General features: G+C 49.1%; 11 protein-coding genes across 11 annotated transcripts; 7 read left to right on the top strand and 4 right to left on the bottom strand.

Moving 5' to 3' along the window:
* Nucleotides 1-1,039: 1,039 nt before the first annotated feature.
* Nucleotides 1,040-2,287, top strand: FMAN_02186 (putative delta(24)-sterol c-methyltransferase (ERG6); the record flags this gene model as incomplete). The annotated part of the gene is made up of 3 exons (XM_041835512.1): nt 1,040-1,278; nt 1,331-1,652; nt 1,700-2,287. 3 exons carry the CDS (start codon nt 1,040-1,042, stop codon nt 2,285-2,287), a joined length of 1,149 nt encoding a protein of 382 aa, XP_041685668.1.
* Nucleotides 2,288-3,599: 1,312 nt separating this feature from the next.
* On the top strand, nt 3,600-4,802 carry FMAN_02185 (uncharacterized protein; the record flags this gene model as incomplete). The annotated part of the gene is made up of 1 exon (XM_041835511.1): nt 3,600-4,802. The coding sequence occupies one exon, from the start codon at nt 3,600-3,602 to the stop codon at nt 4,800-4,802; it is 1,203 nt and encodes a 400-aa protein (XP_041685667.1).
* A 978-nt stretch (nt 4,803-5,780) lies between these two features.
* FMAN_02184 (uncharacterized protein) lies at nt 5,781-6,837 on the top strand (the record flags this gene model as incomplete). Its single annotated transcript, XM_041835510.1, has 2 exons — nt 5,781-5,951; nt 6,004-6,837. The coding sequence occupies 2 exons, from the start codon at nt 5,781-5,783 to the stop codon at nt 6,835-6,837; spliced, it is 1,005 nt and encodes a 334-aa protein (XP_041685666.1).
* Nucleotides 6,838-6,955: 118 nt separating this feature from the next.
* On the bottom strand, nt 6,956-7,927 carry FMAN_02183 (uncharacterized protein; the record flags this gene model as incomplete). The annotated part of the gene is made up of 1 exon (XM_041835509.1): nt 6,956-7,927. The coding sequence occupies one exon, from the start codon at nt 7,925-7,927 to the stop codon at nt 6,956-6,958; it is 972 nt and encodes a 323-aa protein (XP_041685665.1).
* An 816-nt stretch (nt 7,928-8,743) lies between these two features.
* FMAN_02182 (uncharacterized protein) lies at nt 8,744-9,844 on the top strand (the record flags this gene model as incomplete). Its single annotated transcript, XM_041835506.1, has 4 exons — nt 8,744-8,780; nt 8,836-9,326; nt 9,391-9,412; nt 9,459-9,844. 4 exons carry the CDS (start codon nt 8,744-8,746, stop codon nt 9,842-9,844), a joined length of 936 nt encoding a protein of 311 aa, XP_041685664.1.
* A 148-nt stretch (nt 9,845-9,992) lies between these two features.
* On the bottom strand, nt 9,993-11,432 carry FMAN_02181 (putative oxalate decarboxylase; the record flags this gene model as incomplete). Its single annotated transcript, XM_041835505.1, has 5 exons — nt 9,993-10,185; nt 10,237-10,704; nt 10,754-10,947; nt 10,994-11,229; nt 11,288-11,432. The coding sequence occupies 5 exons, from the start codon at nt 11,430-11,432 to the stop codon at nt 9,993-9,995; spliced, it is 1,236 nt and encodes a 411-aa protein (XP_041685663.1).
* Nucleotides 11,433-13,597: 2,165 nt separating this feature from the next.
* Nucleotides 13,598-15,216, top strand: FMAN_02180 (uncharacterized protein; the record flags this gene model as incomplete). The annotated part of the gene is made up of 5 exons (XM_041835504.1): nt 13,598-13,900; nt 13,945-14,490; nt 14,535-14,596; nt 14,650-14,980; nt 15,031-15,216. The coding sequence occupies 5 exons, from the start codon at nt 13,598-13,600 to the stop codon at nt 15,214-15,216; spliced, it is 1,428 nt and encodes a 475-aa protein (XP_041685662.1).
* Nucleotides 15,217-15,755: 539 nt separating this feature from the next.
* Nucleotides 15,756-17,102, top strand: FMAN_02179 (uncharacterized protein; the record flags this gene model as incomplete). The annotated part of the gene is made up of 1 exon (XM_041835503.1): nt 15,756-17,102. One exon carries the CDS (start codon nt 15,756-15,758, stop codon nt 17,100-17,102), a length of 1,347 nt encoding a protein of 448 aa, XP_041685661.1.
* Nucleotides 17,103-17,435: 333 nt separating this feature from the next.
* On the bottom strand, nt 17,436-18,723 carry FMAN_02178 (uncharacterized protein; the record flags this gene model as incomplete). Its single annotated transcript, XM_041835502.1, has 4 exons — nt 17,436-17,840; nt 17,894-17,920; nt 17,969-18,109; nt 18,184-18,723. 4 exons carry the CDS (start codon nt 18,721-18,723, stop codon nt 17,436-17,438), a joined length of 1,113 nt encoding a protein of 370 aa, XP_041685660.1.
* Nucleotides 18,724-20,340: 1,617 nt separating this feature from the next.
* On the top strand, nt 20,341-24,842 carry FMAN_02177 (uncharacterized protein; the record flags this gene model as incomplete). Its single annotated transcript, XM_041835501.1, has 2 exons — nt 20,341-21,739; nt 21,790-24,842. The coding sequence occupies 2 exons, from the start codon at nt 20,341-20,343 to the stop codon at nt 24,840-24,842; spliced, it is 4,452 nt and encodes a 1,483-aa protein (XP_041685659.1).
* A 701-nt stretch (nt 24,843-25,543) lies between these two features.
* FMAN_02176 (uncharacterized protein) lies at nt 25,544-25,912 on the bottom strand (the record flags this gene model as incomplete). Its single annotated transcript, XM_041835500.1, has 1 exon — nt 25,544-25,912. One exon carries the CDS (start codon nt 25,910-25,912, stop codon nt 25,544-25,546), a length of 369 nt encoding a protein of 122 aa, XP_041685658.1.
* Between the last annotated feature and the right edge of the window lie 512 nt (nt 25,913-26,424).

Raw genomic sequence — 26,424 nt, 5'->3', positions numbered from 1 at the left:
TTTGGTCCATATCCTACTGCAATGGAGGAAACATGTTCAGCCAGCGTGTTCTAAAGCCTGGCTCCTTTCGGTCGAGGTCGAACAAGAGAAAGGGCAGCAGTGATAAGAGTGATGCAGCATATGAATGGTTATTAGATCTGATGTATGTGAGAACGGCGTAGTATTGGGCCTTGAAGCCGCTACAGACAGTGTGAGTTGCTTGTTTGTTTATCGGTCTCGTAATAGAACGACACCATGGGCTATTCAAGGTGAACACGATGCCCTCCACGATTTTATTTTAAAGAATGGAAAAATAGCTAAATCATTGATTAAAAGTAGACATCGGTCTGATTGTTTGTAAAAGGCTGAAACCGCGGACCATTGGCATCTAAAGCTTCTTCTCGAGATTAGAATCACGGATCCAGCCCAAGCACGAATACGAAACACCAATATTCAGAACATAGCAAAAGAGCTCCGGAGAACATAGGAAAGTCTAGAATCTCCAAATAGAGTCTGACACAATAACCGATGCCTCAAATAGCCCAGCACTGTTAGCGAGCTGCAAGGACACCCGCAACTCAATGGCTCAAAAAGGATGATTCACAACAATCCGATTGGTGCAGATAAGTTTCCCTCTATCTAGATCAGATCAGATCGTTATCTTGAGCGATTAATCCCCCGTAATAAACTGGAACGCGTAACGGTGAGTGCGAGTTGATAGTTCTCGCATTCGGATGTGGAGTTCGTATTCGTACTCTGTTTCACAATGTCGACTGAAGGATCACAACAGCGGCATATACAGCTCTTGTTCGTTTTCGCAAAGGGATTGTATCATAGTTGTAGGAATCAATAGTAAGATCTTGCAAAGATTATGGAGTTGGGGAGGAATCCGAAATATCAAAGGACCAGCCTCCTTAGCATACAGCTTTGGAGATTTCAGATTTCTATTTAAACAAGAACAATTCTCCTCAAGAGAAAATCAGACCACTCCAAGTTCATCAACTCTTCAGTCTTATCTTCTTTCAAACATTTTACACTCTGAATCTCTCGAAACCCCAAAATGTCTTCCTCAGAGCTGATTTCCTACGACGAGGCTCAGAACTCAGCGTTCGACAAAGTCCTCCATCGAAAATCAAAAGAGTCAAAGGGCGGAATGCGAGCCATGATCAACAAGGACAACAAAGCACACGCCGCAGCTGTCGACGAGTACTTTCAGTTCTGGGATAACAAGAAAGCTGAAGATGAAGTTGAGGCCGTACGACAGGAGAGAACCGACAACTACGCCAGTTTGACAAGACAGTAAGTTCCCCTCAACTCTGGTATCTTTCTGTTGCTGACTTTGAGGAAATAGGTATTATAACCTCGCAACCGATCTCTACGAGTACGGGTGGTCTCAGTCTTTTCATTTCTGCCGGTTTGCTTACGGCGAGGATTTCAACCGTGCTATCGCTCGACACGAACATTATCTCGCTCATAACATCGGTATCAGGCCTGGTATGAAAGTCCTAGACGTTGGATGCGGTGTTGGAGGACCTGCTCGAGAAATTGTCAAGTTTACTGGTGCTCATGTTACTGGGTTGAACCTCAACGAGTATCAAGTCCAACGAGCAACTATCTATGCTGAGAAGGAGGGACTTTCTGATAAGCTTAGGTTTGTCCAGGGAGACTTTATGGTAAGTTGATTCTGAGCAAGCCACAGAGATATGCTAACATGTAGTAGAAAATCCCATTCCCAGATAACTCTTTCGACGCCGTCTACGCTATTGAAGCAACCGTCCACGCACCCTCTTTAGAAGGCGTCTACAGCGAAATCCGACGAGTCCTCAAACCAGGCGGCGTCTTTGGCGTCTACGAATGGCTCATGACAGATAACTACAACAACGACGATCTCGAACAGCGCCGCATCCGTCTAGACATCGAGCAAGGCGACGGCATCGCCCAGATGTTCAAGATCGACCACGGCCTATCAGCTATCCAAGCAGCTGGTTTCGAGCTTCTCCACCACGAGGATCTCGCAGCTACAGATGACGGAACAGCACCGTGGTACTGGCCTTTGGATAGTAACATGCGATACGCGCAGACTATTGGCGATTTCTTTACGGTTCTGAGGATGAATAAGTGGGGGAGGCTTGTGATGCATAATGTAATAGGGGCGTTGGAGGCATGTTGGATTGCGCCGAAGGGGACGAGGAAGACGGCGGATAGTCTTGGTCAGGCTGCGGATGCGTTGGTTGAGGGTGGCAAGAGAAAGTTGTTCACGCCGATGTATTTGATGGTTGGGAGAAAGCCCGAGGAGTCTACGGAGTAAGTGATGGTGAATTGGTGCGACGTTCGAAAGGGGGCAATGGAGAATTATGGAAGAGTCTTTAAGTGGAAAATTATTGGTAAGGGTTGGTATACCCAGAGAGATAATAGATCGAGAAATCGATATTAGCCAACATAGCCCAGTGAAATGTTTCATTATTAATCGCAATTATCACTTTCGCCTCCTGATGCATTGCAGAATCTCGATGCTCGTAAGCCCAGGGTCGCATTTACTCTGTAAGCGATAGGGCTGGCCGCATCATACCTCCATGGCAATGAGCAAACAAAGCTGGCCACTATCAACCCTTAAAAGCCATAAGCGGAATTATATCAGTCAGAAATATGTAATCCTCCAATATCCGTCCATTATAACCTCTAGAGTTCCATGTTGTTAAGGACCCCACGTGTTGAAAGCTTAGCCGTCTAGCTTATCGATAAGGCTTAGATCTCCAACGGTCCCAAATATCCACTACCGATAATCTCACCAAGCCTCCGAGACCGCGCGTCAATGACCAATTACCACGGGAAAAGCAACTCCCGGGTGGGAATGCTCATCCTATGACCCTGTGAATAGATTTCTGCAGGCGCAGCTTGTTCGGAAGATGAGGAATCCGACCTGTGATCACTACATATGTTTTTATTTTTACTGCCGTACGCGCGCTGAGATCTCGGGATAGCTCAGCGGGATCTGGGATGGGGCCGATGTGGGACAGGGCTGAATACGATTGTTTCGAAAATGGGGAGCTTTATTCTCAAGATTTTGCGATCAAAAATGCTAAAAAGACGGGATAAAAAAGACAAGGCTTGGTATTTTAGATGATTACGACACTGCTCTCTGGGCATTGAAGCTCACAGCTTGTTTGGGAGCAACTTAGCAAGTGATCATCAACGCCCAGCAAATGGAAGCGGCCGTCTCACGTCATCATCATAGTCGTGGCGGTATAGCTTAGACCCCTTCCCTTTCGCATCACTCATCAGTGGCTGGCCACCCCCTGCTTCTTCTCTGCAGCCCTTTTTTTAATCCCCGTGGTCTCCCCCCTCTTATTATCCATTTTCCCTCCCCTCTCTCTGTTTTGCGAGTTTAGCTGGAACAAGGGCGAAACAATTCCAGCGATAAGAGCGTCAATAGCGAAACGAAGCTGCGACGAGATATACGAAAAGACACGATATTTTACGATTTGAAAAAGGACGATTACGGAGATAAGATTGCTATTGGCTAGCTACTTAGCTATTTGGAGCTCGATCGATATCGTGGCGTACCTTGCAGCTGAAACATAACAAACCCCGATACGGACCCCGAGATCTATCAAGCCACGATGTTGAAAAAGAAGGAAACCCTCACCATCATCACGCCCATCCCGGGCTTCATCCCGCGACAGCTCGCCATCGATCTTCTTCACTCCCACGGCGAGATCATCACCCTCAACCCCCTCGTCCTGTCGCACAAGCCCATCCCCGCTCCTCGCCATGCCGCCGCCGACGAGTACTACAGCACCTGGTACGAGATCACAGAGCGCATCCAGTACATCCCCGGCCTGGGAAAGATAGGCTCTGGAAAGCTCACGTTTAATGGATGCTTCCACGATATGCCGTGGGGTATGCAGTCCCATATTTATATCCCGCTCGGTATCGACATGCGAAACAAGTACCGCATTATGGGGAACCAGCCGGGCATTGAGCCGCCGGAGCAGCCTGAGCTTGGACTTGAGCAGCTTGGTGCGCCGAAGGAGGGGCTTTATCTTCGCACTGATGTCGAGCTCAAGTGTAACATTACCCTGATGGGTTTCGTCAAGGCGGAGTCGAGAAAGGCCAGTGTTGATATGGTTAACCGCATGGTTAAGAAGGCCGAGTTGCTTGATGCTGGTCTTTTGAAGGCCATGTTTGAGGATGGAAAGCTCAAGACTTATAACCCTAATGATCGATCGGAGGCGAGTCAGGCGAGACAACAGGCTTTGAGACAGCAGACCATGCCTGAGGGTCAGTTCGCTGCTGCTGCTCCGCCTGGACCTGGACCCATGAGCCCGGGTCCTTCTTACGCTCAGCCCTACGCATATGCTCAACAGCAACAACAACCTCATCTTCAACCCCAACCCTCACCAACATACCCCTACGCCCGTCCCGACGCCACCAACTCCCAATATCCACAAAGCCCATACGGCTACCATCCAGGCCAAACGCCTCCCCCCAACGCCCAGTACCAACAACAAGCACCACCCGTGCCACCAAAAACCAACATCCAGAGCTTTCCCATGGAACTCCCCGGCGATTACTACCACCCACAGCAATCACCAAACCTGCAACAACAGCCTAGTCCTGGACACCCACCCAGCAACTATCGCAATTCTACGGGTTCGTATGACCCACGATGGTCGCAGTCTAGCCCATCGGCTGCTGATTCGCACCGAGCGAGTATGTATTCGCAGCACTCGGCGGGATATCCGTCGCCGGCGCCTGCACAGCAGAGTTTTGCGGCAGAGTTACCGTCGCATAATGAGACGTCGGAGGAGCATAGGCATTGAGGGATGGGATCTGGGTAAAAAAGCAGCCAGTCATTTTAGTGATGATACATGGGATGGCATTTTGTTTGGGATGATTTCAATGTCGATACCTTTGCTAGTGAGTCAACGATGAGTGGCAGAGAATATTTGAGAGAACAAAGCTATGTGTTTGGGTCTGTTGATGCCGAGGGTGTTTATGATACCATTTTGGATAATATTGAAGGATTTGCTATTGACACAATGGCTTGCGTGAGGTTTATAGGTGACATGTCTCAATATCTCCATTCAAATGGCCTTTCCGGCTGGCGTCGAAATAAAGTGATCGACATTGAGCTTCCGTTACGACGCCAAACTATTATTCTAGAGCTAGTTCAATATTCTCGGATACATTTGCGAAACGCGGCATTCGGGTTGTTGCCGGCGAGATAAGTCTGTCTATTTTCAGCCTTGTCGTGATCCAAGCACCTCTGTCCTCGTCTCGCAGCACTCGACATTTACCATTCTCAGCGTCCCACGCATCTTTCACTTGACATGCATATTTATATTCCAACGAACGTTGACTTGACTCATGGAGAGATGCCAAAAGCGGATGTTTGTTAAGGATGCTCAAGGGAGTGAAGATGGTGAGCACTTGGAGAGAGGGAGAAAGAATGATCGACTTGGTGTTCATACAAGACCAATCGCAGTAGCGACCTACCTATCTCTTCCCACACATCTCCCAGTAATGGAAGGCTTTGGTTGAAGCGTGTTGCTCAAACAGAGATCAAGGCTCCTTCTAGATCTGTAAACCTCCTACCTACTAATACCTGGTCGGCTGTGCCTACCTACGACTAAAACAGGAGATGGGGGTACGATGTCTTCCTTTTCTACCTCTCCATTACCTTAGGTTAGTGGTAGTTTATAAATCTGCATCTAACATCTCTGTCTCTGCATTCATCCAACATTCTTTCATCATCGATCCATACATCATCAGTCACTTCCAGTCACAATCCAATCAAAATGGCCAACAATGCAGGACCGCAGAATATCGGTAATCCTTTCTATACACTCAACGTCTCTCCCATCAACGTCTCGCCGGTTCTTCTCTCAGAACTAAACAAACACAAATACCTACCCAAAGTAGTCTACTTCTGGACCGACGATGACAAAGAAGAATTTGAACTAAAACCAGTGCGACTAAGATCCAACTTGACCCCCAAAGAAACCGGACTGACAGTTGCAGGTCAACGAGGCCCGTAAACCTATCACCGTCCACAAGAGATCCCACTATCAAGAACCCCCCTGCATTCCAGGAGAGTACAGGGAGGTTTCTTTACTGCAAAAGCACCCCAGTCACCCGCTTGCGGTCGTATTACAGGCCATGAAAGCTGCTAATCCTGACTGGACATGTGGTCATGTCGACATCATCGCCCAAAGCGATCTTTTAAACCGTATATACTTGTGGATCAGTGGTGCTCAGACCTCGAGCTTCGTAATCGACGCGTCCGTGGTCAGTGATACGCTTTGTATCACACTCTCTAAGGACGAGGAACCCTCTAGCGGCAGTCAAGAGGATGAATCACCATCGCCGTCGCCAACCACCATCGGACAACATCAAATTCTGGAATACTCATTTGGAGGTCTCAACTTACTCGTCACCTCCCCTGGCCACCTTGTCCGCTTTGCCCAGTCAAACAAAGTGTGCTTTGCACGAATACTCCAAACCGGCGTTGGGTCCCCCCCTGACTGGCCTAATGTAACCCCTCTGTTATGGTTCGACGGAATCTGCACATGCGTGTCTGGCTCTGTTTCCGATGGAGTTTTCAAACAAGATAAACAGTGGTACGTTACCAGGAAGCTACGATATTGGCAGAATGACGAACCAACGCGAAAGCATATGCAGACCATGGCTTGGCTCCTCAATCACGTACAAATGATCACCTCGTGGGAGATGTTTTCCGGATCAAGTTCGATTCACTTCAAGGTCAATGACGGTCCTAAACGGTTAGAGTTCTATGCTGCGTCGCGGGCACAGAAGTTGCCTACTTTGTTTGGGGAGTTTTGGGATTATTCCTAGGGACCTTCTGGGGAGACGGAGCGTTGTGTTATTTATAATAGGTAAAGCGATTTTAGGTGTAGCGATTAACTAGAATTCACTCAGTCGTGCGCCGACTTTGCTATCTTTGCCTCTGATATCACTCTATCCATGAAGGCAATTGGGTCAACCCTCTCATCTCCTCAACAGTCTCGTCCCACAACAATTTCCTAATCCTCAACCCTTCCTCTGACGGTACAAAATCACCCAACTCCGTAACCTCCTTATCCCCCAATAACTGTCCATGCGTTTCTTCGCCCACCACAAGCGCAGCATGTAACCCGATCCATCCCGCCTTGTCAACCGATCTTGCACGCAGAGCTTTGAGCATCAGTGCTGGAAGGCGGATGCAAATGGGCAGAATATCCGTCAAAGATGTATCGACCATCCCGGGGCAGAAGTGGTTGATAATGACTTTCTTGGGAGGGTAGCGAGTCGCAAGTTCGTGTTGGAAGAGAAGAACAAGGAGCTTTGTGTCGCCGTAGCGAGTCAGAGAGGGGATGACGCCCGGTGCGTCAAAGTGCTCAAATATGCCTTCGTCTTTCTTTAGGGGGGCTTTGCTGGCGAGGCTTGTTTGCCAATGCATGCGACTTCCCGTCCATGTAATGCGTGTAAGTGCCCCCTCAAGCTCAGCGGTATGTTCAAGAGCAGGCAAAAGAAGTAAAGTCAAGAGGACATTAGACAGGTAGTTAACCTGGAAGTTCTTCTCATGCCCCGTAGGCGCAAGTTCAAAATTGATATCACTTATCCCAGCGTTCAACATAAGTAAGTGAAGTTTTCCGTGCTTGCTCTTGAACGTCTCAGCGAAGGCTTTCACACTAGCGTAGTCCGTCATGTCGAGCTTCATCACTTGGACAACAGCTTTAGGGTTGCTGACAGCAAGCGAGCTCCTGACTTCTTCGCCCTTGGAGACATTTCTGACCGCAAGGATTAGGGTTGATAGATTGAGATTGAGGAGTTGGTGGGAGAGTTCTAGGCCGATGCCGGCTGTTGCGCCTGTGACGATGGCTGTTTTGTTGGTGAGGTCGATACCAGGAGGCAGAGGTTCGACTTTGGGCTGTCGGAGAGGCATTTTGAGATCAAAGAATGTTCTGAAGCTATTAAGCAAATCAGTGGATCGGTAGTAGAAGGAAACGCTGGTCTTGATCATCATTTCTCCTTGGGTTATGTAGTGAAGTGCTTCTTATATCAACATCTCAAACCATCCCCAGCGATGCATCAATCCCTATTACAAATCCTTCATCTCTACAGTTCACTATGACTGACAAATTCATACTGAATGGGCTAATTTCTGGTGTGCAAAGTCGCCGAAAAATGTTGTTGAATCCCGACTCCACCAAAGTCCGCACTGACGAACTCCGTCCGTAGGGCTGAGACTTAACCCGCCAGCAACGATCCGAATGCCGGACTCTGTGAATCTGTCCGAAAACCTACAACATACTCCAAATTTAATGGTTTAGCATGATTATTGGAAGCCGAATCTCGGTCACTTTTGAATTCATGATTCTCATTTGACATAATAAAAGTTTTAGGTAAATTCAGTCAAATTTAACCCGCTCTTGTTAGCATCCCCTCTCAGAGTGAAAAGTTTCCTTGGTCTCTCACGGAAGTCTCGGGAACTTCTCCCATACAAAACCTCACAGTCGTTGGTTATACACAGTCGAGGAAATCACCAGGCCTAGATTTCACTAGTCTAATCCTACACGTAGCTTAGTTTCCAGGGTCTGGGGTCTTCAGCTGTGTTGAAGTGAATGGATTGAGTCCCTATTTGACCGGACATAAACGTGCATCTAATAGTCTCTTCGCTCACGGGGTTTGTTGGTTACGTTGCTGTTGGCTTGGCACTTATACCTCAGTGTAACAACCGATGTCATCTGCCATACCAAATATGGCGCGAAGAGTGTCGCTTCGAATGAAGTCCCGCGGTCTACTATGCCGTGAAGAATCAGATCATAGTTATTAAGAAGGTCATTCGGAAAGTCAATGTTGTTGTTGTACCCAAGGCAAAGACTGTGATCAAGGTAACAACAACAAATGTTGATTCAGATGTCGAAACTGCTACTGAGACCGAGACTGGTGAGTTCATGGAAGTAGAAGCGAGTGATTTGAGTGGTGCTGATGGTTTAGATATACAAACCACGAATCGTGTTATGCTGCTCGCACGAACCTCGACATCGGTGTCTTCAACAACCACGACAAAGTACACCACCAGCACAATTCTCGCACCATCTGGCTTCGTACCCATCAAACAAGTCCAAGGCTACATCGCCAGATTTAAAGCCCGAGGTCCCGTACCTAGAGCTACCACCGCATATCTCCAGCGCATCGACTGCACCAAGAAGATTCCTTCTACGACGACCAAGACTGTAACTACTGCGGTCGAGGGAGCTAGAATCACTCTCAAGCCTAAGACTGTTACGAAGAAGACGACGAGTTTTATGACTATCACGATGACGGAATATGGACCTCAGGTCACGGAGACGGAGACGGAGACTGTTACTGACTTGGGGGGGTAACCTTGCTCAGAGGATTCAGACTCAGATAATTCCCCAGACTGGTAAGGACGCTATTTTACTCCATAGTATTGATGCTAATAAGTCTAGTCACCGTTGAATCCATCGTCCCTGCGAGCCCCTTCTACGCCGCATGCTCCTCCAACAATCTCGCCAGCACGGCCAACGGCGGCAAGAGAATCGCCGACTTTGACGCTTGGGTAGTCAACAGGCCCATTTACATCTCTAGTCTTACCAGCGCTTATGCATGCTGTGTTGAATGCCAGAAGAAACAGAATTGCTTGATGAGTCGGTCAAGTGCTGGTGGCTCCTCGTGCTGGTTGTACTTGACGCCTAGTGATGATGCTTGTTCAGCGCAGATCAACTGGTTGACGTATCACACTGACAGTGGTGTTAGTGTGGAATGGACTTATAGTAATGGACCTTGTGGGAGGGCTGTTAATGGGCGGAAGTCATGGTCATCGCATTGGTGTTGAGCATGGCTTCTATATCATAGCCAGATTGAAGAGGTTCACACAACAAAGTAGCACAAAAGAGAACATAAATTATATAGATAAATAACGAAGATGAGAATGGAACCATCAGATCAACCCGTCGTAGTACCATCACAGTCATTTGGTGTGACTACTCAATAAGAACCTGCTTCTCCTTCTTCAGACTCTCAACAAAGCTAATCGACACATTGAGAGTCTGAGCGACAACATCAGGGGGCGTCAAAGCAAGCCACTGAGTCAAAGAGATGTCGGCAACGCGATCAGACTTGTAGACCTCAATCCAGATGAGATCCTCATCTTCCGAGGTATTCTCAATATAGTGCCTACTCAACATTAGTATCATCTTCACATACAGGCACGAACGAGAAACTTACCCAGAGTTATCAGGAAACGCAGCAGTATCACCCGCCGAAAAGTCAAAAGTCCTCGCCGCCGCATTCCCAATAAACACCGTCGCCCTCGCCTTACCCTGGTGAAAATACAGCCACTCCTCCGCATTAGGGTGCCAATGCAACTCCCTCAAACCGCCCGGCTTAAGCGTGACAAAGGTAGCAGCGAGAGTCTTTGAAGCAGGGAAATTGGTTGAATCAATCTTCCAGAAGTTACCGCCCGTGCCGCCAATCTTTTCAGGGTCGTGCTGGAATGTGCGGTACACGAAGGAGCTGTTTCCTGAGAGTTTGCCGGCGGGACCGTCGGTGACGTTGTGCTTGGTGGGTGTGCCGGGGAGGATGTAGGGGTTGGGGGCTGTGACGTTTTCGAAGACGGAGGCGTTGACGCCGAAGTTCTTGGCGAGGATGGACTTGGGGGTGTGGTTGATCCAGTCGTCGACCATGAAGGTGGTGCTGGCTTGTATTAGTGGTGTTGTGTGATGGATGGGTGTAGGCGACTTACCCGATTTTGTCAAAGTCGGCTTCGTCAAAGACTAGGAGATACTCGTTCTCATCGGCGAGACCTTGGACGGTATGAGCTGCACCTTTGGGGAAGTACCAGATGTCACCATAGTTGAGGACTTCTTCCTGATACCGCCCAAATTCATCAACGGCAGAGATGAGGACGGAGCCGTTGTACACAATGCCCCATTCAGCCTGCTGAATCAGTATTTGGTGATCGATAGGGAAGTGCTAGACTTACGACTTTATGCCAGTGAAGTTCTCGAATAGCTCCCTTGACGAGATGCTGCTGAGCACCAGAGATGTCATGGCTGGAGGGCAGATCTTGGATGACCTGTTCACGAACCCAACCACCCTTCAAGAGACGAGTCTTGGAGTCGGAGAAACTCCATTTGAGATTGGGAACAACGCCGTTGTCAGTGGGTTGCTGGCCAAGGTTGTCTGGGTTCTGGAGGTCAAGCTCCTTGTTTGTGCCGCCTGGTCACTGTGTAAGTACGTGATAATAGTAAGAGAGCATCGAATACTTGTAGCTTACCTAGAAGAACAGCACCTTTGCCCTTTCCATCATAAGGCTGGCCTTTGTCAAAGCCCGGTTGCTGTGTGTCTTTTGGAGCTGCAGTAACGATGTTGGAGCCAAGGCATAGAGCCAAGGCAGAAGAGAAGAGCGAAGCGCCCTTCATGATGGTGATAAAGGAGGACCCAAAGACGAATAAGCTGAGGAAGGGGAGTGATGAGGATGGATGAAGAAGGTGGAAAGATAAGAACTTCTGTCTCACCAGCGACGTCTTATACTCTCAACACCACAAGGTTCATCACGACATCATGCATACAGACACATTCAACAAACTGGGAAATTACGAGAGGCGTAGCTGAATGGCAATCACACCCTAGACACTTACACAAATGACACTACGGCAAGTCACACTGCCTGAAAGAAACAGTGATCGGCATAGCTGCATGAGGCTACCAAGGAAATTACTGTACGAATTATGAGTGTGAATGGCGTTTGCTTACCCTGAACACGACCATTTGATGACTCAAAACACATCAAGTAATTGCTCTGGTATAACTGCAATTATGAATTCTGAGATCTCATCTGGATAAAGCATTGAATCTCGTGAATATTTGAAGCGAATTAATTCTGTAAATCTTTTCTCGTTCAAAACTCAAGTTGCTGTTTGAACGATGCCTTGATCTTTGTTCAGTGTAACAATCTACCGCACGCACCCATCACAGCCAAGCGCTGCGATGATCGACAATCCGCCTGCCAAGACGGATATAAGCGCGATAGCGGGCCAGGATTAATGCAGATCTGGGGTTGACGACATAATTAGTGGATTTAACGTGATCGATCCGTCTTGTTTTAGTGCGGCTCAACGTGGGTTTGGACGAACCAGGGCCCCACGCTATAAGCATACATTTATGGTAATTGATAGTGTATTTGCCGGGTTTCAGCCTGTTCCTGATTATCGCGATCGAAGCATTCTTGTGACTTGATGTCTCTGGTATTGATACACTTATTGACTATACACAAAAAGGCCAAGTAGTTTAGTAATATCGGGGTTTTCCCCTGTGGTTTATGGGTTTCGCAGCTCGGAATGGCTCGCCACGGCCCCTCGGCGTGGATGCTCGCAGCCTTACAAGGATCATACTCGCAATCCAGACTAACAAGACGTCTTCCCAGCCAGTCAAAGCACTCTGAAGATCTCCCACAGATGTAGCCTAGTGGGAAACAATTTGTATAAGTCATTTCCCAAAGGAGATGTTTAGTCTGTTGCCCCCACCGGTATTTCCAACTGCCGGGGATTCGTGTCAGGGGTAGCTGGGCGCGCCCGAGCTAATGGGTCAAGGCTGATGTTGATTGCCTTATGGATAATTCCGCGGTATGGTATTGTAAGTGCAAGGCTGTCTCAGTGGGGATGGTTAATACCACGCGATACTGATGTCATTCGTTAGAGCTGTTGATCCAAATATCCCGGATATGTGGGATGGGACTGTGTAGGAACCTTATCTCGGGTAAGCTTGAACTCAATGGGTGGAAATACGTGCAAAGCATTTGCAACTTCATCTCAACATCGCCTGTAACCTGAAGAAAGAGAATTGAGTAGTGTTTGGAGTTGTTCTGGTGATGCGTCGCTGCCTGATCCCATCAGTGACCCCTGTGTTGGGAGTAGCTGCTCTCGACCGAAGCAACAAACATCCAACAATAGTAGACCATGCCAATAATCCAAATAGGCGTGATCAAGAACCTTAGCCATGCAGGTCTCAGCTCAAAGTAACCCTAAGAGAATGCAATGCTCCCAACCGGGTAAGTGAGCGACTCAGCTATGCCAGATTGACAACCATCAGGGACATCACCGACAACCCACCACTGCCATCCCACGGACGATCGGGAGGTCGGTAATTCAGTCCAAGAAGTCCGAGAGCATGGATGGATGCTTTCTGGCTAGACTTTTGTAGATCAGTCTTGTAGTCACCGGGTAGTTCAGTTCCGTTCTACGTTTGTATGTCCTCCTTGCCAGCACATCAACCAAACTAGACCAGAGCAGTCAAGGCTGAGGAGGAAAATGTCCTGAGAAGGAAATTGTGATAGCCGTGGCAGAAGAAAACTCATCATGAGGTTCAATTGTGTCTTTGTGAGGCTTGATGATACAATTTTTGAGAGTGAAGTCGTGAATGTTGGTGGATGTTGGACTTGGGAAGAACCTGATGACTCGAGGAAGTTGTTACAAGGCAGGACCAAGATGGGTATATAACACCTTGGAAACTCCCTCAAACTTTCTCATCATCAGCTCACACCATCAACTTGCTCACATCCCATCAGCATCACTGAGCTTCCTCCACAATGCCCTCTCTCATCTCCATCACGGCCCTTCTCGGTGCCCTGGCCTCTCAAGTCTCGGCATCACCCGCCAACATCGCCAAAAGGGGTCTCAGTCTCCCTCCTCTGATCCCCAAGATCCCAGGAGTGACCGAGCCTCTTGCTGACAACGCTCCTCCCCTGCCTATTCTCCAGCTCCCTACTCCTCCGTTGGATAGCCCCCCTTTCAAGGTCTCCAACATCAAGCCCAAGAAGATTGGATACTTCTGGACTGGTGCTGGTGACAACAAGCATGCTGATTTCTTGGTCACTGCTAGTCTCGATGATGTAAGTTTGCTGAGTTTACAATGGGAAATGTACTAACAGACTAGGACACCTTTGGTGAAATCATCGACATCACTGATGTCAACACCAGTGGTAACTCACCTCACCATCTAGGCAGCTCCCTTGATGGAAAGACCCTCGTTGGAGGCGGTCTTCTCTCTCTTCTCAAGACCCAAGACACTGCTTTCTACTTCGACACTTCGGACCCATACCATCCCAAGTTCGACCACAGCAACCGCGGTATTCTCGGCTCCATCGTCGATGAGATCCGCGCCAAGCCCGACGGTGGTTTCTTCATCACTTACATGGGTAGTGCTGTCGGTACATCTCCCGGCCGCCTGATCGAGACTGATGCCAATGGTAACATCATCCATGAGTGGCCTGAGGATGTTGAGGGTACTCTTAACATTCTTGGAGAGCAGTTCTCTCCTCATGGATTGAGTGTGGACTTTGACAAGAACATTATTCTTACTTCTGACTTTGTTGTTCCGATTACGATTCTGAAGCCGACTCTTGGTATTAAGAAGGCTGATACACTTCGACTTTGGGATCTCAAGTCTCGCAAGATTATCTCTACTATCACTATTCCTAACGTGAGTTGCCCGAGTCAAGACGGGAATACAGCTAACAGGCGCAGGGTCAAGGTATCCAGGATGTCAAGTTCATTCCCGGTAACAAGGAGAGTGCCGCTCTAGCTACGTAAGTCTCTAAACGCTCAACACTCTTCAACAAATACTGACTCACTTCTACAGAGCTGTTGGCCCCGGACAAGTCTGGATCATCTACCCCTTCCGCAAAGACTCCAAGGGCAACCAGGGAGTCGCCGAACTCCTCTACGACCTCGGCGACAAGGCCAAGGACTCTCTCGCCATCTACTCCGACATCACCGACGACGGAAAGTTCGCCTACTTCACCATCACGCTCGGCAACCACATAGCCGCTCTCGACATCTCTGACCTCGACAACGTCAAGCGTCTTGATGATCCTGATGAGGAGCAGCCCATCATTGGACCTCACTATGTCAAGATCTCTCCTGATAAGAAGAACCTCCTCGTTACCGGCTACTTTGTTCAGGCTGGAGATGTAAGTTCTTGTTTCCGTGCTCTTTGATGAATTTGTGCTGACTCTTACAGATTTCTATTGTCAATACTCCTGGTGATTACAAGGGTCACTGGATTGACATCAACGATGATGGATCGCTTAGCTTCAACCGCACCATTGACTTTGAGAAGATCTTTACCAAGACTCGTGGTGGTGCGCGACCACACAGTGCTGTCATCTTTGATCTCACTGATCCTAAGAACCCTATCTATTACTAGGGAAAGAAATAGCCTGGTGGCTTTGGGGGTGGTCATTCAAGAGTGGTATGATCTATTGGACTTGATGAATCTTGGTAGGATGATGGATTGGGTGCTTGTCGCTTCTTCGTACCTCTATGAGGCTTTTATTCAGGGATATACTTCCTGCCTACTTACATATACTTGTCAATTGATTTCTTAAGTAATTAAGTTTTTCATCTGTTGGATTGTCCCGAGCGAGACCTTTAGACGCTGGATCGGAAGATTGGCCACTATTCCTTTTGACTAAACCAACACCTCCACTGTAAGGTAGTGGAGACCCATACCATGCACCGCTGTGAATAAGTGTGGACGGCCGCAGGAATAGGCCATGATCGGCCACCTCAAGCCCCCAGCCCGAGTGCAACCCGGCCTATTGAGTGAGTGCAGCCAACAACTTACAGGGATAGAAGCGTTGGCCACTGTTTGTTTTAAGCGCTCACCTGCCTGCTAGGCTATGCGTCACCCATTCAACTATTTCTTCCATGTCCCTTGAGCCACTTTGACAATCATACTACAACATGTCAACTTCAAGTTCTCAACAAGCAGCATCTCTGGAGATATTGCCTCCAGAGATCTTAATTCCCATCGCAACACGCCTTCCAGGGCTCGACATTCTCTGGGATCTGATGACGGCGTCCCCTCACGTCTGGCGTCTTTTCAGCGACCATGCCATCACAATCGTCGAATGCATCCTCTCAGGCCCCGATGCAATAATACCGCCCGAGATTGCAGAGCTCATACGCGCTGTCATCCTCGTACGCACCCGAGCAGTTCCTTTTGAGAATCTGCCTGAGTTCCAGGGCCGGTTCTTACGCAAAGTCGGACGCAAGTGGAAGGGTAGCAACATGGAAGCCCCTCCAAGACCATCTCCCGATGAAAAGCTGAGCCCTGGATGCCTGTCAACTGCGATGCCCTCTGTCGAAGTTCTTCGATCGGTTGTCGCAACCACTCACCAGATATCTGCCCTTTCGCAAGCATGCTTGATCTCGTTCCTTGACCGTTTGAGGGATCCTAGCTTCAGACCTCTGCACCTTACCAATCCTGAAGACCGGTACGATCGTCATCATAGACGAGGACCAAATGGTGAATACATCGAAGCCTGGGATCAAGTCTTCACTGGAGAACCTGTTAGTGTGGTTGATGTAGGCCAGCCTACGTGGGTAGAAGAGATGCGAGTTGTGCGTGCTCTATGGTATATACAGCTCGTGGGTGAAATGCATCGCCAGGTAGACAGTCTAGAGTGGCCGGCTCAGGAAATTGAGGGACTGAAAGATATGAGGCCCGGCGACGATCGCCATAACCTTGGAAGCCCATATCCTCTGTCACCCGAAGAAGTCAGGTCTGTCATGGGATATCTGGCAACCCTTGGGAAGGCGAAGCAAGATCTGTTCTACCGACTACCACGTCCTCCTCATCGAAAGATATGGACTACAGCTTTGCCCGTTCGGCGTGAACGATACATGGAAATCGCGGGATACCGGGAGGGTGGCAGCCCTATCAAGCGGAGCAAGTTTACCGAAGATCGGCTTTGGGGTCGGACCCCAGTGGCACTGGATGGAGACGCCCCTGGAATATCAATCTTTGAACGCTTGACCAACCCTCCCCCTCACCCTATCAGCGCATCTCCCCTGGAAGGTATCAAGTTCGACTCATTCCGCCCATTCGGTCTCGCAATCTGGGATGCGTGGAGGATGTATAATTTGGGTCTGCACTCCTCAATACTCGAAGGCCAAAGTCGCCTGCCCCACGATGCCTTTTATTTCTTCGCTTGGGAGAGTATTCTGCCCCCTAAAGAGGTTGCAAGTGTCAAATCTAATCTTCGGGCAAGGAAGAAACGCGAGGCTGGAGGGCACCAAGCCTCGTGAGTAGAGCAAGAAAGGCTGTGTATTCAATGTTAAGCTGTGTACATAGATAAAACGATTCAACACCTGATTGTGGTGGCCCAAGTACTTGTTCAATACTACTAGTATTTGTCATTTTTAAAAGGTCGGTTCCGGTTCGGGACACAAAAATGGCTTTATCTACTTTGACTTGTTGTGCATTCTGTGCTTCAATCGGGAACAGGATATGCTATCATTTGAGTAAATTGACTTGTCCCAAGATTCTATTCTAAATGATGAGCTAGATACTTGAGAAGACGACAGAATACCCCAAAGATTCTCTCTCTTGGCTTAAAATTCCTCATAAAGATATGCCCATCAAGCTCGAGAGGCGTCAACGATATGAAACAAAAGCATAACATGCCATTCCTCTTGTTCACGGCCAACCTCAGTACCCTTAACCTCAAAGTTTCCCTCAGGAACAAATATCTCGACTTTGTTAATGGCCCTTGCCCCTCCAAGTCTATTTTTGTGGTTAATTAGCATGAAGGCTGCTCCTGATCCATTGGGGCTACCCAGGATGGCGTAAAGTTCCTTGGGGTCCTTTTGATGAGTCATGACTATTCTTTTCTTCCAAGGGCCTAAGGACTTCTTCTTGTGGTCTCTGTCATATTTGTTGAGAATGGCCTGGAATACGATCTTGAGAGTGGCGTGGTTCACAACCTGGGCGCGGATGATGTATTTCAGATCTTGGACATCTCCCGATTCAGAGCAGACTCTGTCCTGTCGTCCAGGTTAGTATACCGTCCGACTATATCGAGTTTTGCGTCTCTTACCCACTGCATCCAAACAGCATCGCTCCACTGGTAACCGAGGTTAACAACCGCAAAGCATAAAGGCCAAATTCTTACCTGTTGTATATGGGTGAGAGCTGTTGTCTCCTTGTCTATTGGAGATGCCTGTTTCGCGGCATAATTAACCCCGACGTTATGATCAGCAATGATGACCCCTGGGTTCAGAGAAAAAGAGCTCGCAAAGTTTGCTCCAGTGGCCTTTTTCGCGTCAGTAAACGTTGTCCCTTGAGATTGACAACTTTCTTCTGCGTGAAGTTGCGGACTTGACCTACAGCGACTGCTTTTACTTCAGCTTCGTCTAGGTCTAGAGAACCATCGAGAAAGCCAGCGGGATCAGAGTACCAGTCACCCCCTCCAGTATTCACCCAGTTGTAGTGGTACAAGCTGATGGGGGCTCCGATACCCTTCAATGCCTCATTCAGACGATCTCCAAATGTTGGTTTTGGGTTTGCAAGTTTATCCCAGCCTTCATAATCCTCTAAGCCGTGTTTTTGGAGATATGAAGGCGACTCTGCAGACTTTCCATTCTTAGCCTCAAGTGCTGCCTGAGTCGCCTTCATATCACAGTAGAGTGCTTCACCCTTTTTGAGAGCTATCTCATACGGATCCGTGGGTGGGTCGTCTTCCCGTTTGGAGACGTGAGAAAGGGTAGGAGAGTAGTGAAAGTCATCATCGAGGGCAACTGCACCAGGATCGGAAGAGGATAATCGGAAAGCTGGGACAAACGAGAAACGGAGGAGAAAGAGTGAGAAGATAAGGAGGGAGATTGAACTCAAGGTTAGTCTCCATGGAGTACTGCGTTTGGCATGCATCGTGGATAGTTTCATGAGAATTCAGTGAAATTGTAATAATAGAGATGACATAGGATAATTCTGATATTTGTCTGGACTGGAAATGAATACATAGTTATAGTCTAGCACGAAGATCAACACTAAATATTAAACTGAGAGACCAAAACACTTTGCAAGACTGCCTTGAGTTCAGAAGCACTCTTGGTGCCAGGGCCGAGTTCGGTGTAACTACCGTAACAGATGGGGGCGGTTGGCTGTGTTGTTCCATTGATACCATTGCGCCTTGTATTGTTGGCTGTATCTTGCCAAAATCAGGTCATGAGGCCTTTTCTGCCACTCCAAGGAAGAATCAAAGATAGCGTGGGCGTGTTGTTGGTTGTGATCCTGAGATCTTCAGCAGCGCTTCGAGTGGTGCTGTGATTGGTGGTTGCAACGACGGAGCCGGGCCGCACCACGGACCCAGGCGTTTCATATACAACGTCGGCAGTTTGTTTCGGGTCCGTGAGGTTACACTCGAGGATTCTTTATCCTGTAAGCTTAAACCAACAGCATCGGGAGTACGTCGCCTTGGGAATAGAGCCAACAGCATCATATCATCTTGTCGTAACAAGGCAGACTCTTTGCCTGCCCTCCAACCAGAGAAGCACGGCATGACTCTTGCAATGGGAATTGGTTCCTGCATGATCCGACTGCAGCCACTTCTTATTTTTGTTCTCTGCCCTGGCCCATGTCTTGGCCCCCAATGCCTGCGTTATTTACCGCGGTCTACCGCGCGGAAGGGTCAGCATCAATGGTATCATTTGCTACCACAAGCGCTCTTCTTCAAGGCGGATAAGGTCACTATTTGACCGTAGTTTGAGTAGCGAGTCACTAAAGTGAAAGCATGAGTATTGAAGGCCGTTCTCAGCAAAAGCATACCAGAGCAGTCAAATCATGCTGAAACCACAGTTATTGATGCAATCTTTGTCGTGCCATGGCCCTAATTTCGACTCATTAGAGTTGAATGCTACTCTGTGTTGGTTCAATGAAACTGATCTTCATCATCAAAGCTCCCAACGCGCTCAAGTCTTGTGGGCATTTCGGACAGGCGCAGCTCCGTCCTATCCTTGAATGATCTAATTTCGCCGTAGGATCCTCTTGCATGGATATTCTGAGGTATTTCAGAACCAACATCAAGCTCTAAGTCGTGTGGTGGATGCCATTCTCAACCAACACAAGACGCAGCCGACTTGACCACCAAGGGCACACTTGCTCACGATAACAAAAGGATCCAATCAAGAGCTGAACATGACTCACGATCGACAATTTTAGAATCCAAAGAAGAAACATCCGCCTCGTTTCTCCTGCGCCTTTCTAGTCGGTTGCCAAATATCCTGGAACCAACAACTGTTCATCAACAGCACTAATGGTGCGGAAAGATGTCTCCGAGGCGAAGTCAATGATAGTTGGGGGTCGTGGTACCTTTGGTGGAAAGACTGATAGATAGATGTGTATCTTCCCGTTATGAGGTTCAACTTATAAGAAGAAAGGACAAAGTCACTTATTTTTGTTATCAATGGTATTGTCATTCTATTTACATCAAAATACTGCAATCTATCTCTATCTCTATCTCTTGAATCGCCAATAGCACCACTCCTCATGCCGCCATTCACGCTTCAGGGCGCCATCACAGTGTTGATGGTGCTCGTAGCACTCATATCACCGCTTGCGTCAGCACTTCCAAGTCTTCGCATATTGCCTCTCGGAGACTCAATCACCAAAGGCAACGGCTCAAAAGACCAAAAGGGCTACAGAAACCGCCTCCGTGAGAAACTCATAGGTCGCGGTACTTCAGTAGACATGGTCGGTAGCTTAAAGCACCCTCCCACTGGCATGGCAGACAATGACCACGAAGGCCACAGTGGAAAGGTCCTTGCGCAGATCAATACCTACTGGAAGCTGTCCATCGCAGCACGCCCCAACCTTGTTCTTGTACATGCCGGTACAAACAACATGGACCTAGAGGTCGACCTTGAGGGCTCTCCGGACATGCTGGCGTCCATTATTGATGGGCTGTTTCAGAATGCTCCAGATACCACAGTTCTTGTTGCTCCTGTCATATGGGCAAACAACCCCAGAATGCAAAAGAACACTGATCGTTTCAACCCCCAAGTCATTTCCATCATTGAGGAGAGACAAAAGGTTGGAAAGCATATCCTCGAAGTCCCAATAGACATCAATGCAGGTGATCTCTCAGACGAGAAGCACCCAAACGATAGTGGCTATGAGAAGATGGCCGACGCTTGGTTGAAGGCAATCCTCGAGGCTGACAAACGAGGATGGTTGAAAACACCCACCAAGATAGACGCTGTTGGTCTTCCTGGCGTTGGTCTTGGTGTCGGTGGGGGAACAGGAGGCGCTCAAGAAGAAATCGTGGGTAAGATCTGGAAGAAACATGGAACTGTCTTCGAAGGCTTCCGGACATGGGAGTCAGTCGGAACCATCAGAGGTTCTGCTGAGAATTCCTCACGCGAAAAGGTCATTTTGGCTGATCTGAACGGCGATGGTATCGCTGATTACGTCCTTGCTGACAAGGATGGTAAGATGCGAGCCTGGATCAATGGAGGCAAGCCCAATGACTGGAAGAGCATCGGTTATATCAACCCAGACTGGAAGTCCATCACGGGCGACACGATCCGTCTCGCCGATGTGGATAACGATGGAAAGGCAGATCTCATTGCTCTATATGAAGATGGCGCTGCCAAGGTCTGGAAGAATGTGGACAACGGAAAGAAGTTTGAGTCCCTCGATTCCAGATGGGCAACCGGTCTTGCGTCTCGAGACAAAGTTCGGTTTGAGGACATTGATGGTGACGGATATGCCGACTATGTTGTCGTGTACGAGGGCGGCGCTGTCAAGTGGGCGCGCAACACGCACAACAATGGCAAGGACAGCAGCAAGAAGAACTGGGAGACTGAAACCACTATCGCCCCGGGACCAGCTGGTATACCTCAAGGCTCTACCAGCATCCGAGACATTGATGGCGATGGAAAGGCTGGTGAGTGTTAAGTATTCTGATAGGTGCACTGATATACTAAATCGGAGCAGATTATCTTGTCATATATCAAGGCGGCGCTGTCAAAGCGTTCCGCAACACTCTGAAAGAAGGCGGCCGTAACTGGGATGACTTGGGCACAATTGCCCCTGGCATAGAGGGTGTGACAGGCGAAATGATCCGTTTTGCAGACATGGACGGTGACGGCTTGACTGACTTCCTTGCTATTGCCGACGATGGAAGCATCCGTATGTGGAAGAACCTTGGTATCACCGGAACCAAAGGCCAGAGCATCCGCTTCGCCGACTTGACAGGCGAAGGAAGGGATGACCTAATCTCTGTCGACTCTAGAGGACGAGCTCGGGCTTGGATTAACAAGGGCGACAACAAGTGGGAGGCAATCGGCGAGATCGCGCCGGGTTTTGATGAGGATCTCTCCGACTCACGCATCGAGTTCATCGATGTCAACGGCGATAAGCGCGCTGACTACTTGATCATATACGGCGGAGGAGCTGTCAAAGCGTATCTCAATAACGGAAACCTGCCTGATCCTGGGGATAGACGCATCTGGCAAGATGGTATTACTATTTCTCCAGGCGTCGGTGAACCAGGGAGCAAGGTCCGGTTTGCAGACCTTGATGGCGACGGGTACGCAGACTTCCTCATCCTCTACGAAGGCGGAGCAGTCAAGTACTGGCAGAACAACAAGAACATACCACCCAGGAACGGCGGCCGCATCTGGAAAGAGGGGATCGTTGTAGCCACTGGCGTTGGCGAGCCCGGCAGCAAGGTCCGGTTTGCGGATCTCACAGGAGATGGCAAGGCAGACTACATCGTTCAGTATGATGGCGGCGCTGCTCGAGGGTATCGCAACAATGGCAAGATTCCGATTGGTGAAGGGCGCAAGTGGAATGACATGGGGACTATTGCAGCAGGCGTCAGTCCCCAGGGTCCCGTCCATTACGCGGACATCAATGGGGATAGGAAGTCTGACTATCTTGTTGTCTTTGATGGGGGCGCGGTTAATGCGTATCTCAATGATCACGACTGGGCGCCGAAGCTGCCGGATAATCCTGGTCAACCTATTCCTGTCGAGCCTGGTACTGGTGGAGGTGGTGGAGGAGGAGGTGATGGCGATGGCAGCGGTGACGGAGGTAATGATGAGGGCGACGACGATGGAGGCAACGGCGGAGGTGGTAGCGGCGACGGTGACGGTGATGGAGGCAGTGACGGAGGCAACGGTGGTGACAAAGACATTGTCTACATTGATCCCAAGATCTGGGACTCCAAGAACCCTACAGCAGGTTGTCAACCACCTTGTACCCTCATCCTCCCGCCATGGCCACTCTCATCCAAGACGACGATCAGTTTCCCTGTCATCACTGAGACCTTCAAAGAGACCTGGCCGGAGACTACCAGCGGCGTTACCAAGTACGGCACGACAACCATCACTGTCAAGATCACACTGCCGCCTCTTGTAACTTCCGAGATTGGTGTTTCCAACGTGATACTGACAGACTCAACGTCCAAATCTGTGCCTGTACGCGGCAGTGTTATTCCATCCCCAGTCACATTGACCGAACCAACCCACGGCATTACCTACACCTACAAGCCCGGACCCCTTCCGACTGATGATGTGAACATTGGGCCTCCACCAGGCATCGCTCCGGGTGTCATCATCACCGCTGGACCACCTGGACCCATCTGCAAGTCTGGCTGCGGTAAGCCATGTTTGTTCGGTTGTGCCCCAGGTGGAGGTGGAGGAGGAAGTGGTGGTGGCTCGATCGGGTGCATTGGTGGAGGATGTCCCGGGCCAGGGGGAAACTGTGTTGGACCTGGATGTGAGAAGAACAATGACGATGATAATGATGATGACGACGACGACGACGACGACGATGATGATGACGATGATGAGGACTGCGCTACAGAGACGAACACCGAGTGTCATCAAGTCTGCACGACAAAACCATGCGCCACTGTCTGCAACACATATCTCGGCTGCGACTGCACAACCTCTCAAGTAACCGACTACTGGGTATCCTGCGAATCTTCCTCATGCACAACAACTTCTACTGAAATCATTACCGGTTGTTTCCTCACAGCGACAGCAACAACTACCGCTGCCTCTTGTCCCCTCACCACTCTCGACTATAGTGATGACCTTGGTGATGATTACAACGGCGTCGGAAACTGGGGCTCGACTTACAAAACAACCTTTTCAGCAAGCGTGGTCGTCAGTTCAACGCCGTATCCTGTTAACGATGGATATGCCACCGTTGATAGAACTGCATACCCGATTCCTGATGTCAAGTCAGCCACCAAGACCAAGATGCTGGGGACTTCAGCTATTATTGTGCCATCTCATGTCGGCAATACTATTTCCGTCACTATAAAAGGCGTTTCCTTTGTCACCACGTGGTATCCGAAAGCTACGACAACAGTCGGGGAGTCAATGTCAACATCCACCGAGCCATCGGAGACGACATCATTCCCAACCAACACGGCCATCACCGAAGCAGAAGCCTACTGCTTCGAAGGTAATTCAGACTATGTGGAGTTTACCCTCAACGAAGCGCGGCAGGTTATAGGATCATTCTGCGACTCCAGCTACACTCTCGACCCTGACAACACATTCGGCCAGAACATGGCCCTAGAAGAAGATGGCTATACGGTTATTGTGTCAGCCAAGTGGGCGCCTGATCAGAGCGGCTGCGGAGACAAGGAGGCTTTCTCCTTCGCCGAAGATGACTGGAACCATGGTCTGTGTTTGGATGGCTGGACTGCTGCTTTTTCGTGCCCAAACGACGAGGAGGATCGGCAAAGCAGCTATGGAGGGGCGTATGTTCTTGATCCTCCCGAGAATGGTGGCTGTCTTCTCTTGAGCCTGTATGCATACGATACGTCGACTATGCGGCTCAAAGCTCTACCAAAGGGGTCTGAGTCACTGATACCGCCGGTGGTGAATGTGACGCATATGGGAGAGAAGAAGGAGTGGATTGCGAATGACAAGTTTGATGGTCGCAGAATGTGGCCAGTAGCTGAGGGTACGACACAAGTGGGCAAGCCCTCGACTACCGGTGAGGTCAAAACTAAGAATCTTCCATGATAACATCGTATAGAATCAGTGGGTTCTTTTACACCTAGTCCATAGGCTTATTTGTATACAATATTATTTATTTCTCCTGCAAGCTTCACGCAACTACATGACTTGTCAATCGCCCTAAGCATTCTTCCGCTCCCTGTCCCTTATATACATTACTGTCTCGCTCTGTTTCAAGACTAGTGTGGGAGATGAGCGTCCTTGACCAGTTCGAGACAAGGATGAGTCTCTCATTGCACGCCTGACTCTCCTATTCCTAATCTTCCGCCTGATACACACCCAGCAGCAACCGACAATCATCAGAAACACGATGATGGGGAGTCCAATCATGAGAAACCACACAGCCGAGGTGCTGATATACCCCTGGCTCTGGTCAAACCTTTCAGTCGGGCGGCTGTCGTCAGGAAGTGTCTCGCCTGGCTTCCAATGCGATATCCTCTCACCATCAGTCAACGTGAGAGGCCTTGGTGTGAGATCAGACCTCTCAGACGAGCCCCAGGATATTGCCCAGGCTTGGTGAACCATGAAAGTGCCATCCAGCGCGCTAGCATCTTGGTAGCCCGACAGTGTTGTAGTCGCCGTGCTGTGGCCTTGGGGCATGCTTGTCGTCGTCTGGACCCATCGTCCACACCCACTAGTAAAGAAGTCTTTGGCAACGTAACCACCTCGATCAAAAGGATCGAAAGTGAATCCATTAAATGGTTCTATTAGTCTCTTTGCTCTAGGGGTGTAGGATGCTCAGGGGGGTGGAACCTTTCGCAACAGTATGCTGTCGAGACTGCTGGAGAGCCTCCAGAACGGGACATTTCCCAATAATCCCAACCAGAAGGACAAACAGCTGGACTAAAGGTGAACTGAGAATTAGCCTCGCCACTCTGCCAGCCAGAGGGGTAGCATGAAGTTGGAGGTGCTGATATCAGAACAGGATACGTAAAGGTGCCATCCTGAGTCCATAGCAGGCTCGTCGGCTTCCAATTGGGCGTGCAACTACTTGGTGGAATGTACGGTGTAGTAAGTGCGGCGCGATCTTGTGCAGAGGTTGCCGTAGGTGTCATTTGTGTGACATTTGAAGACATGGCTGATGCTTGATCTTCGGATATGTAAGCGCTCATGTCCAACCTTTCATTTGAGCAGTATGAAAGGTAGCCAGGCAACGAACCCGATGAGGGGTATAAATGCTTCGCTACTCTTATTCATGAGACTGGTCTTGCTGTTCGTTCGACCTTACACATCCTTGCGTAGACAGGCCATGTATTTAGCCGGCTAGCCCAATGAAGTATCCTACTCGGTCCCTTTGCTTCATCATGCACAGGGGGGGCATGATGCGGCTGTGCTGCGTTACGTACGTAATGTCCAACTTTATGCATCTGTTTCAGAAGTGTTGGTTGAGTTTCACCAAACATCGGTGCTGGTTGCGCTTTACAGTGGTCTTGGTACAAGGGTTCAGACGTTTAAACGGGAATTGAGAATGGCAATGCTAGATGAGATGTGTGCTGGCATGTAAATAAATGATGCATGATAGTAATTGGATCGTCACTAGTCATATCGCACGTACAGAGGGGGATGTTGAACATCGGGTACATTTCCT

This window comes from Fusarium mangiferae (genome assembly GCF_900044065.1).
Source record: "Fusarium mangiferae strain MRC7560 genome assembly, contig: FMAN_scaffold010, whole genome shotgun sequence".
Taxonomy (NCBI): Eukaryota; Fungi; Ascomycota; class Sordariomycetes; order Hypocreales; family Nectriaceae; genus Fusarium; species Fusarium mangiferae.
The sequence above is the reverse complement of the archived record's forward strand: the minus strand, read 5'-3'. Positions and strand labels throughout refer to the sequence as shown.